General features: G+C 36.3%; 1 protein-coding gene across 1 annotated transcript; it reads left to right on the top strand.

Moving 5' to 3' along the window:
• Window positions 1-1595: 1595 nt before the first annotated feature.
• LOC149960306 (uncharacterized) lies at window positions 1596-7394 on the top strand. The gene is made up of 3 exons (XM_090165221.1): window positions 1596-1634; window positions 4485-4904; window positions 7208-7394. Exons 2-3 carry the CDS (start codon window positions 4502-4504, stop codon window positions 7294-7296), a joined length of 492 nt encoding a protein of 163 aa, XP_090021347.1. The 5' UTR covers window positions 1596-1634; window positions 4485-4501; the 3' UTR covers window positions 7297-7394.
• Window positions 7395-12320: the final 4926 nt, after the last annotated feature.

Below are 12320 nucleotides of genomic sequence, written 5' to 3'. Positions count from 1 at the left end.
TTTTGCTTATAAATGGGTTAGTTCATAGTGGTAAAACTTAACCTCGTTGAGGCAGTTCTAAATATTAATGAATTTACTTAAAATTTTTCGTGGGTAATTTTCCCAACAAAATGAACAAGAAAATCCATGAGGGACTGCAGGTGGGGTTTCGGAGTGGTCAACGCTTTCGCCTTGCAGAGTTGAGTTTACCCTGGATAAAGGAGTACTAACTTATTGAGGTTAGCGTTAATAGTGAGCGTAGGGAGCTCTTTGCTTGCGTGGCATGAAGGGAACGGGACGGGGTAGGTACATTTGTTCGAATTTCCATCGTCCGAACCGCCGAAATAACAAATGTTTCAATTGTTCGAATTGGACAATTTGTTGGTTTCATTCGTCCGAATCGGTAGCATCACTTGTCGCTAAATTAGTATTTCTTATTGCTGTTTTAGGTTAGGTTAGATTAGGTTAGGTTCACGTGAATGTTACTATTTACTTATATTAACGGACAAACGATTATTCGAACAAATGAAATTCACCAGTAAAGTTAACATAAATTGAACGACTAAATCACCAACAAAAGTTGTGATAAATTTTTCGGGCAAATAAAATACGTTTTCGGACATACGATCCTGTTTTCCGGCATTCGGACAAATGATCATTCGGACATTTGTACCACCAAATCAACTGGCCAATATTCGTTGCATATTTTTTTTACCAAGAATGTTTTCAGATAAACAGAGAATATGTGATTTCTGGAAGAAAAACCACGCCTTTACGCGTCTATTCTTTCTCCTATTCTTCTCTGTATCATATAAACAGAGGATACAATTGCGGCTTCATATTATCCGTTTACTTGAATATATTCTTGCTTTTCCTAATATCGGCTGCTTTTGGACGATAGACAGAATTTCTACGTAGTACTATTGAGCCTTAGAAGGACCAAACTGATCCACCGTGGGAATTTCTGGCCCATTTCCCTGAAATTTAAACTGAAATACTGGCCGACGAAAAGTTTCCATTAAATGGAAAAAGTTAAAGTGTTGGTTGCACGAAATTTTAGCTATGGCTAATTAATGATTCAGTAGAAAGAGCAAACATTTTATAACAAGTACAGAAAATTTCATCAAAATCGGTTAAGTGGTCTTTGAATTATTATAAAAAGAAGTCGATATGGTGGAAATCGAGTTTTTCGGCGAATTTCCAGACTTCTAAAATTCTTCTCGGCACTCATGACGTCAGAAAATGCGAAGCGTATTTTTGGCTAATTGTCTGTAGTACATTTCTTTACATCTGGGATTAAAAGCAGGTTGATTTAACACCCAGGAAAAAGTCCTACGCAGTAGTAATTGAAATAGGCATACACAAGCCTACGTAGTAGAAAAACGACATGAAACCGAAGGCTCCTCGTAAGTTATTCTTAAAACGTCGGGTCTCGCGCGTGCGCGCGTAAAAAAAAATACTTGTTTTTTCGATAATAAACCTAATATTATGATTAAAACCGTCTGGTTTGAAAACTTCTACAAGTAAAGAGAATCCCTCCACTTCAGTTCCTTCTATTTTAGGAATAAAACTACAGCTTTGATTTGCCCCAAATTGCTCGTGCTACGGAGGAGATAAATTCGCCGAAAATTTCAGGATTTTGAGGAGGGAAAAAGGTCAGTTTCGAACTCAAAGTTAATACACTTAGTCTTGGGAATTTGTTTCGACAATGACATTTTTGGAAAGAGAACGTCCAGGGCTTCAAAACAAGCCCGCATTCATTCGTTTTTATTACTATCGATTTTTCGTGCAACCAACAATTTAACCATTTTTCAACAAAGTCAAATCTTGATATTTCAACATAAGGACACTTAAAATTATAAATTTTAGTACAGATATTTCGATAAATATCTTTATTTTTATTTTACATATTAGAAACCCGAAATTTTGAAGATAAATTTTACAGTGAAATAAATATGCATTTATTTGTACTTCGGGAGATGACGATGTTTAGACAATAATTAGATTTGCTACCAATATTGCTCTAAAAGCAGGGACGTCATTTCAAGATTTTTCAGGAGGGGCAGAACAGTTTTCCTAAATTTTTCAAAAACGCGTCAAATTTAAAATTTTTTGGATTTTAAATCGAAATAGTTATTGCATAATCCAGGATAATAGACATAACCAAACATTTCCCCAAGATGTTATATCGTTGGGAAATGTTTTGGACTGCCAATTTGTGAACATTTTTAGCTAGTAAATAATAACAATCCTCTTGCACATCCCAATTGATGTCCCTGTCTAAAAGTAAGACCCTTCTCTCTAAAATGAATCAAATCAGGTCGGTATCTCATTGGTTCCCTAAAACGATAGAAATTAGAGGGACGACCGGAAGTGCGATTGACTTTCCGACTTCAAGTAGATTAGGCCTACTCTCCTCCGGTTAAAGTTTATGACGTAACACGGTCTTTTCTTCTGTTGTCTACTACAACTTCGCATAGGTCTAGCCATAACTCTAGCTCGATTACTAAAATTCTAAAGTCCAACAAATTTAATTTTTATTGGAAATTATCGATTAATTATACTTTTCATTTTCTCCATTAGTCGATAAATAGTTTATCAATGATTGGAAAAAATTAAATATATAAATAGGATGCAATAGCGATTAGAAAAGGTATATAATTTTTTGCGTCAAACGCTAAGGCCTAAGCTTTAAGATTTGATAAATGTGTTTTCTGATTAGATTCCTACAACACATATTCAAACCATTACTTATAAATAATTATAAATATGTAATAAAATTAATTTAAATTAATGTAAATACTCTCGTCAACATCCCACGAAATCCTGATTCCCGGCTCAATGATTAAGAAATAAGAATTTTAATCAGCCAATGAGAGTGTAGAAAATGATATTATTTTCCATTTTCGATCAGCCAATAGAAAGCCGGAACGCAACCGGAAGTAAATGAGAACTGACGTCCTCTGGCGTTTCAAAGCTTTTCGTTGGCTGAGAGCAAAATCCACGTAACAATGTACACAAATCTTAAGAAATTACGTGGATTTTGCTCTCAGCTGACGTTTTGTCCCATTGGGTCGATTCTCATTCAACTGAATCCCATTCGACCAACTGCCCCATTCGATCAACTCTCCCATTCGACCGAAATTTTCTTTGCTCACAAGTGAAAGCATGAAAACTAACCTAACCTAACCTAACCTAACCTAAACTAACCTAACCTTACCTTACCTTACCTTACCTTACCTTACCTAACCTAACCAAACCTAACCTAAGAAAACTATACAAGTTAGGAATACGAGTTAATTTATATAAAATATTTTTTATTATCGTTATTTTCTCTCAGTTCGGGTATTGTTTTTTTCTTCGATTTGGATAGGTAAAAATATTCTATAAACGTTTTCGAATAAATGGAATTCGACCCAATGGGATTGCAAAATTAGAATTCGATCAATTGGGAAAGTATATTTTTTGATTCGATCCAATGGGAATTCGACCCAATAGGAATCTATCCAACGGGAATATACCGTTTCAAAAGATCGAGTACTTAGCTCCTCCTCTTCCGTAACTCGTGACAGCTGCAGATCAAGCTAATCATATTCTGGGATTCTACCAGCCCTATTTCAGAAACTAGGACTGTTCATGAGCTCGAGCTGAGCTAAGCCGACCCAACAGCGGCTCGATTATTAAACGGGCGAGCTTTTTTTTTGCCCAAGCCGAGCTGAACCAATAGATATCGAGCCATATTGGCTCACGAGCCGGTTCGCAAGCTCATTGGCTATAAGTGGGTATTACCTAATTACACCCCCGCGCGAATAAAAAGATCAGTCTGTAAAGCAGCGCCTCTGTCGAGTGTGGGAGAAAGTTGATCCCAGCCCCAATACCGCGAGAGGTGATACCCCCCCCCCCTTTAAATCACTGTTTGTTTTGGCCTTCCTTCTCTCCACTAATAACGTTGTGGTTTTTACTTTTAGGCTACATAAAGTGTGAGAAAAAAGTTTGCCTCACTCTCCTAGTTGTGGGAATATTACACAAACAGTAAGTTTCGGTCGGTTTTTACTACAGCAATACATTCCTGATAGGGGGTAGTAATTTTTATCGAGTCAAGTCTGACGTATTAAGTATATTTGAAACAAGCATCTGAAGCGAACCCGTTCGGCTCGGCTCGTTTATTTTTGAGTCAAGACGAGCTCGAGCCTAGCCAAACCTTAACTCGGCTTGACTCGAGATTTTGCTAGTCGAGTCGAGCCGAGCTATCAAAAAGCTCGCTCATCTTGGCTCGTGAACAGTCCTATCAGAAACTGACGCGGGAAACTAGTCAAATTGTGGACCTTGCAATAAATTGAAAAACGCTTTATTGGAGGAAACTTAATTTTAAATTTTTATTGGAGGAAACTTAATTTTAAATTTTTGTTGGAGGAAACTTAATTTTAAATTTTTATTGGAGGAAACTTAATTTTTAATTTTTATTGGAGGAAATTTAATTTTTAATATTTATCATTTTGATCCAGAAAATATTCGAGATAAAATGTCGTGGCACTGCGGAACTGTGTGTTTCATCATTGCATCTGTGATATGCATCGCTGCCAACAGAGTCGAATCCATTAAAGTGTGCAATGGCTACGATTACAAGGAAGCCGTCGTCCAGGCGTGCACGTACTACAAAAGAAGCGCCCCCTCGCGCCAGCCTTCGAACTCGATCAGTCCTCCGAAGCCGGCTTTCAACCCCGACTTGTTCCCGACCCTCCGCGAGCTGCAGAACCACGAGGCGCCGCTGCGTTCCAGAGACCTCTCCTACAACAGCCCCTACTTCGCCGATTTCCCGCACCCGTTCATGTCATCCGCCAGCTATCAGCCCTCGCACTATTTCCGACAAGCGGGAGCCCGATTCTACCCTTTGCCTTCCAACAACAGAGTTCGACGGAGCGACAGTAAGTGGACGTCATTAGCCATGAGCTATTTCTTACAACGATTTCTTAGCTGGGTGGCCAAGTGGTGATCACTTTCGCCTCGCAGCAAGAGAAGCCGGGTTCGATCCCAATTTGTGGCACTGGGTGACACCTCGGAACCACTCCTTCTGCGCTGGTTTAAGAGGGTTTCCAGTTCCATAAAAACTTGTTGAGGTTAACGCGAGGGGTCGGACATTTACCAAAATCCCGTACACTTTGTCTAAAATCGCAAAATCTTTCAACTCTCGCTATGGTAAATTAACATTGAAATCCCAAAATCACTTCAAAATGTAATGATAAAATCGCCCAAATCTCTACGAAATCCCGAAATCCCGTACAAAATAATGGCAAGTGTCAGACCCCTCGGGTTAACGGTAATAGTTCGTGTAGGGAGCTGTTGGCTCGCGTGGCATGCAGGGCTTGCTACCACCCTCCTACGCATTGTAACCCGGCCACCTGAATAGGCGAAACTATAAAGTCCAGGGGGGATGAAAAGATGGTAGTCACGTGACTTTGTGGAGAACTGCAGCGCCATCTATCCTACGAAATTCCAACTATTATTCATTTTATTTTGCTTATGGCGGTTTGAATTTTCTAAATTATCTAATTATTATTATTACTGTCTGCAGTATCTGGAAATAATAATTTTTTTCTTTGCCGTCGCACGGCCAACTATGAACACGAGTTACCGAATCGAAGTTGGCTGTGAAATGGTGGTCACGTGATTTGGTTTCGCATTTTAACAAGTTGGCTAAGACCATATTCACTTTATAGTTTCGCCTATTAATGGCTTTAAAAGTCGCTTGATGACTTAGGATTATTATTATACAACCATAGTGTAAACAGCTCACATAGAGTGGAAGGCTATCAGCAAAACTTGTTAACACTTTTCGTACGCAAGGTCTTGTTTTCGAGGTGTGAAACAAGTTGGCCTTAGGGTAAGTAAGTTTGTACTCTAAATAATATTAAAACAACATTATCGCTCTTCGGACTATATTTATTCACGCCTCGAAAACAAGTTAGCCCGTTAGGATTAATGTTTCATGCGCTTCCAAAGGGCCTTCCACTCTATGCGAGTGGGCTACTCTATGGATGCAACTCCTTCCGTGTTGAGCTTGCAAGTCCTCTCACCACTGCTCCTAATAATAATAATAATAATCAGCTAGGCTAATACCCAAGACACCACCTTAGGCCCAAGTCATCTAGCGACTTTAATGCCTTAAACAGGTGGCCGGGTTACAACGCGTAAGAGGGGGGTGGAAAGCCCTTCATGCCACGCGAACCAACAGCTCCCTACGCTCACTATTACCGCTAACCTCTACAACTTTCTAAGGTTAACGGTAATAATGAGCGTGGTATGATGGGTTTTCCATCAACCTCTTAAGATTTTTAACTGATTTAAAGGCATTAAAAGTAGCTAGATGACGTGGTTGGTGCGTTGGGATTATTATCATTATCATAATAACATTTTCACTCATGGTCATAAGTAACGTTATAACATAAGTATGACACTGAACGATTTCGGTTAGTGATAGCTAGGAGCAACAAACATAGCACCCCACACAAGGAGAACGAAACCCGTCAAAAATCTTGAATTTTTTTGCGTACAGTTTTCATTGGTTAGACGCTTTAGCGCCGGGTGCCGTCAGTAGGGGAAAATTCCGAAACTGTCTTCCCCCTTTCCGAAAAAAGCTCAACGTAAAGGCTCGTCCAATGAAATTTGTACACAACTCTGCGTTATCGTGTTTAAAGGCTAGTTGGGTTATCCTTGTGTATGTTGCTCCTAGGTGATAGTTTGTCGTAGGGAAGTCGTGTTACCAGAAACTCTCCTGCTCTCTCTTTGCTAGCGAATTTACTTCCAAATTAGTTTAATGGCTATCAATACGAGTAAAAACGGGTTCAAGTCTCAAATTTGAAAATATCTAAATAGTATAATCGTAAGTTCAATAGTCAATTGCTTTGTAGGTCCTTAGCCACATAATGATTTATATGGTCATTGTCGAAACAGACTTTCATTTAAGAATTTAGCGTTGTGATAATATGGAGTGCCATTTCATACGGAACATACAAAAAGCGGACTCAAAAATTGAATAATTATTATAATTCTTGCGCTATTGAAAAGATTACCATGGAAACGAAATCTCGTGGTCGAGAGCCTCGAGTTTAACTACGGAAATTGTCAAAGAGAACAAATTAACAACACTAAAAATTTCGCCCATAAAATATCAATATTGTTTAGATTATTTTGTTTACTTTCGACAACTGTGATTTGGATTCAATTGCAGGTACTGGAGAGGAGGCCGTACAGCAGATAATTCAAGAATGCTGTTTCGAGGACTGTCCAGTATACAGATTCCTCCTGTTGTGCTATTAATTAAATAAAAGTTGTCTGATTGCAACCAATATTCAGACGTTAGTTAGATCGCGTAGAACTTTCATTATAATTCATTCGTTATTTTAATACGTCTTGGTAACTGGTTTAGTAATATTTTATATTTTGTAAAACATTTTTACAGTGTCCTAAAATTTTTCAAATGTGTACTGTAAAATTTAAATATGAAATAAACGATTTTTTTCATAATTTAATATCTATCTAGGGCTTGTCATTTCTATACGTGAAGGAATAACTGTATTTGATTCTTACGCTCTTGTTTGGTACAGATAACATACTACCTACTTTCAAATAAGACATCAAATCTGTTCGAGTCAGTGCCGTACTTAGAGATCCTGGGCCCTTAGGCAGATAAGGAGTCTGGGCCCCTTTTTAGAAATATAGTAAATTTTGGTAATTGTAAAACAAAATCTTCAACGCAGTTCAACCTAGCAATTTCTAAAATTTTAATGAAGATTGATATCATAGGTTCATGCCTTCGTTAACGGTACTTAAGGTCACTGGAGGGTCCCTTCTAAGGATAGGCCCCTAGGCCTAGGCCTAGGCCTAGGTGTGTGCCTAGGCGGAAATACGGCCCTGGTTCGAGTTATCTGAACTGCTTTAACTGAACTGCTTTTAAGTTACAAAATTAAACAGCTATTCGCTTCATATTTGAGCCAATATTATTTTGTTTAATTAGTAAATAATAAAAAGGTTTTTATTTTAGGCTAAAGCGATTTCTTATAACAGCGTAATAATGTTCACAATAAACCACTTTGGGGAAATATTCCATTTCTCGTTGAACCCATGTTATTTTATTGATAGATCATTCTGCGGCAGTTCTGAATATTAAGAATGTTTTTGTAAAAGAATTAGTACTATGTTAATGCCGGAGGTGGACTTTGGACTTTAAAATTAAAAGTTGTCTTTAGACCAGGTGGGTGGGTGGGTGGGTGGGGGTGTGGGGGTAAGTGTTAACGGATTGATATGCGGTTGGGTTTGGTTTGGATGGTTTTTTTTCGTCAACGCTCACCGTCACAACAGTTTTAATTCAGTTTGATTGGATATCTCATTATTGTAATGCTTATGTGTAGGTTGTGAATGTTGAGTTCGTGTTTTGAAAGTTGTGGGTGTGGAGTTCGTGTTGTGAAAGTTGTGGGTGTGGAGTTTGTTGTGAATATTGTAAGTGTGGAGTTTGTTGTGAATGTGTTATGATGGTTGTGGATGTTGAGTCTGTTGAGTTTGTATGGGCGTTTTCTCTCCAACTTTTTCCTAATGACTTTGGGACGGACCGAGTGCAATGCTACCTCTCAACGTCCAATGGCAGGGTTTCCACCAGTTGTACACGGTATTCGTCTTAGTATCAATTTGTTGGCGCCAGCCGGGAATCGAACAAGGGTCTGCCTCGTGCAAGAGATGTACTCTAACCACTCAGCCACCAACGCTTGTTAATTTACGGTGTTTTTCTAAAAAACAGATTTGGCGAATGTCCTTTACAAAGTTATAACGTTAGGTACTATAATTTATTCTACATAATTTTAAATATTTGTAATTAAATTAATCTTATATTTAATTAAATATTTATAAATTATATTAATCTTATATTTAATTAAATATTTATAAATTATATTAATCTTATATTTAATTAAATATTTATAAATTATATTAATCTTATATTTAATTAAATATTTATAAATGATATTAATCTTATATTTAATTAAATACTTATAGATTATATTAATCTTATATTTAATTAAATACTTATAGATTATATTAATCTTATATTTAATTAAATATTTTAGTATTTTAATGTAAAATTTGATCGCGATCAGGAATTGAACTCGGGTCACATTGTTACAATGCGGTTAGTTCACCGCCGAGCCATTGACTTCCTTAGGGAAAATTTTCAAGTAAAGAAACAATTATGATTATGAACTAAACGGATTAATACAATATCTGTATATATTGTTTATTGAATGATAATTATTCAAAACTCCCGCGTAAACTATATCAAAGTAATAATATAGCGCCACCGTGTGGAGAACTATCAATCAAACCAGGTAAAAAATATAATCTCTTAAATTTTTTTAACTTTAGTCAAATCTTGACGGGTCTAAAAAACGCCAAATAAACGTATATAAAGCCGTTGCCGTCAAAATGGAAGATTTAGTCTTTCTTAGTTCTTGGCTGTCAGACGAACTACTACAGGACGGGGTCCTGGTGTCGGTCAAAAGTTATGAGGTAACTTTGCGGTTTTAATTAGTATGTTCGGTCTTCGTTCAAGAAAAGAGTTAAATTGTGTTTCGCGTTTGGAACGTGAGTGAATGGACTTAAGTGTATGAACAGTGCGTGTTTAAGACTGAAAGTGTTAAAGTAATTGTGAACTAACTCAAGTCAGCTGTAAGATAAAATTGATTGTTTTTATTTTTTGAATTGGAATAACCTAATTATACCCTTGAAATTATCAACTCAACCTGTGAGGCTAATTAAGTAGATTGGAAGTAATTAGTAGCGAACAGCTCTCAGCTGTTAATTAAGACAAGAGTTTATAGTAAGGTAGTTTGAATTTAGTTAAAATTAGTTTTTCAATCACGATGAACTAAGACAAATCTAGTCTTAGACACTTGAGTACCAGTTCTGTACAATTACGTAGGAGGGATATATATTGTTGGGTTATTGATAAAAGTTAAATCTAGAACGTTCCATTGACTATTCTGAATAAAAATAAACATTTATAATTTTGCATAATTCTGGTTGCCATTTTATTTTCTAATCACTCACCCACAACATTAAAGTTCTGGCAATCCCGAATCAACTAAATTTTCGATATAACGGCGACGGGAAATTATTCTCGTATATTTATCGCGCGGTTTTAGGGAATATTATTTTAACAAAATTTCGATAAACTATCGTTTAATTAAAATTGGCCCATTCCGTTAAAATTATAAACCAAAAAGCGAACGGTCGTTATAATGCCCTCTGTAGATATTTCTTTCATTAAAATTTGCTTTGTATTATATTCAACTGACAAACTTGTACAGTAAAAAGGGTTTAATTCAATTGTGCATTGTTATACTACGTCTAACTCACTGTTGTAACTACTTAACTTATGATATTCTGAATCAATTAAAATTGGTCGTTTCGTCTCAATTATTTTAATTATAATTAAAATTTTATACCGGGCGGGATAGAACTGGGATAACATTTTTAACAAATAACTCTAAATTGCGGAGATATATCTTTAAGGGTTATCTCGTGGTATTCTAGGGATAATTCTTCCGAGGAGAGGTATATTTTGGCTTGCCAACTTGTTTAAATTATTATTTACGAGTTTCATCGAATTTTGTAAAAAAACGCTAGATGAATCAAAGCCAATTTCTTAGGGCCTTGGTTTCACTGGAGCACTTTGATAAACCTTAGTACTACACCACAGTAATGTTCTTTTGCCTTTTCCCACTTATCTAATTCACCAACAAGAGATATTTTCGTATCATCACGTTTCCGTTTTTATTTGAATTAAACTCGTTCATTAACTTAATTATAATTAAATAAATATTAAAATACTAGAACCAAAACCAAGTCCACGAAGGCCGAATATCTTAGTTCGCGTATGAATACCTCTCACTAGTCTCTCTCGGGTCGCTCCTCACTATTTTCAAAACATCTCCGTTAGAGCCAAATTCCTCAAGCGGGGAAAAAAGGAAATAAAGCAGGGTCGGGATTTTTTTGGAGATACCACGTCACTAGACGATTTCAAAACCTCACTTTCCAGCCCCTTTAAAGGCATTATAAGTCGCTAGATAACTTGGGCCTAAGATGGTGCCAAGGGTATTAGCTTAGCTGATTATTATTGTTTAGTATTACACCTATTAAGGAATTTGAGTAAGTCGTATTCACTGTGTTGCCCCCATCTAATAGATTCCCTAATTGGTATTAATTATCTTTGAAAAAACAAATAAAGATACTTTGATTTAAGTAATTGTTTCCGTCTGATATCCTTTCCCTTTATGTAATTGGCTCTTCTGGAGTGCATCGGTCCCACTACTTGAAATTACGTCATATACGTTAAATTCACATTTTAAATATTGAATTATTTACCTAGTTTATTCTTTCATTTACTTATGATTCTTTGCAGCATGTCTATAAATTGTATTTCGATAATACGGTGAATTTCTTAAGAAATTTTACCAATTTTTATAAAACAACACATTTATTTCCCCGCCATGTTTTGAAATACATTTTCCATTCAAACCCTTTCCTTTGTTAAAAGACATTAAATATTTAATTTACCAAAATATTTTTTCTGATTAAAAAGTGTATATCTTTTATAATTTTATCGGCAATATTAAACGCATAGAGATATAAAATATGTAGAGGTCCAAGCAGAGGGAAAAAAGAGCTTCTTTCTGTTATAGAAATTTCATCCCCCTACCCTCGTTTAATGCGTGATAGGGAAGAAGTACGTAGCGCCACCTCACCGTTCTGGAGGAACTAGAAATAGGCGTAAGAAACAAATTACAGCTTTTGAAAACCAAACTTTTTGGGCTTTAAGGAAGTTTCTTAAATAAATGTGAAAATGGTTTAAGTTTGTAAAGTTCCAAATCGGATTTTCCCTTGAGATTCAACAAAACCAGGAGAAAGGTACACAATTTTAAGTGTTCAAAAATATTCGTGATATTGGTATACAAAAAAAAAACAGCTTTATAGCAGACTTACAGCTAACATTATGATTTACTCAGTTCGGAGACACTCAACATTAAAATAGCCAACTAGCAACTGTTGCACGGAAACAGTAAAACTCCCAAAAACGTCTTCGGATGTCCATGATGAAAGGTTCTATGGTCTTGAATATTCCGTGATTAATGTTATTTAAAATTTGTAGTCAGTATGGATGAATTTTGAATCTACTGAAATGGACGAGACTGAAGATGATACTACAGAAGTGATTGAAGATACAATGAATGAAGAGGTTAGCGTTGTCAGTGATTATTGACTGGAAACAAGTTGGCAAGCCAAAATATACCTCT

This window comes from Leiobunum rupestre, chromosome 2 (genome assembly GCF_980474605.1).
Source record: "Leiobunum rupestre chromosome 2, qqLeiRupe1.1.hap1, whole genome shotgun sequence".
NCBI lineage: Eukaryota > Metazoa > Arthropoda > Arachnida > Opiliones > Sclerosomatidae > Leiobunum > Leiobunum rupestre.
Note: the sequence above shows the minus strand (reverse complement) of the source record. Positions and strands in the feature narration are given on the sequence as shown.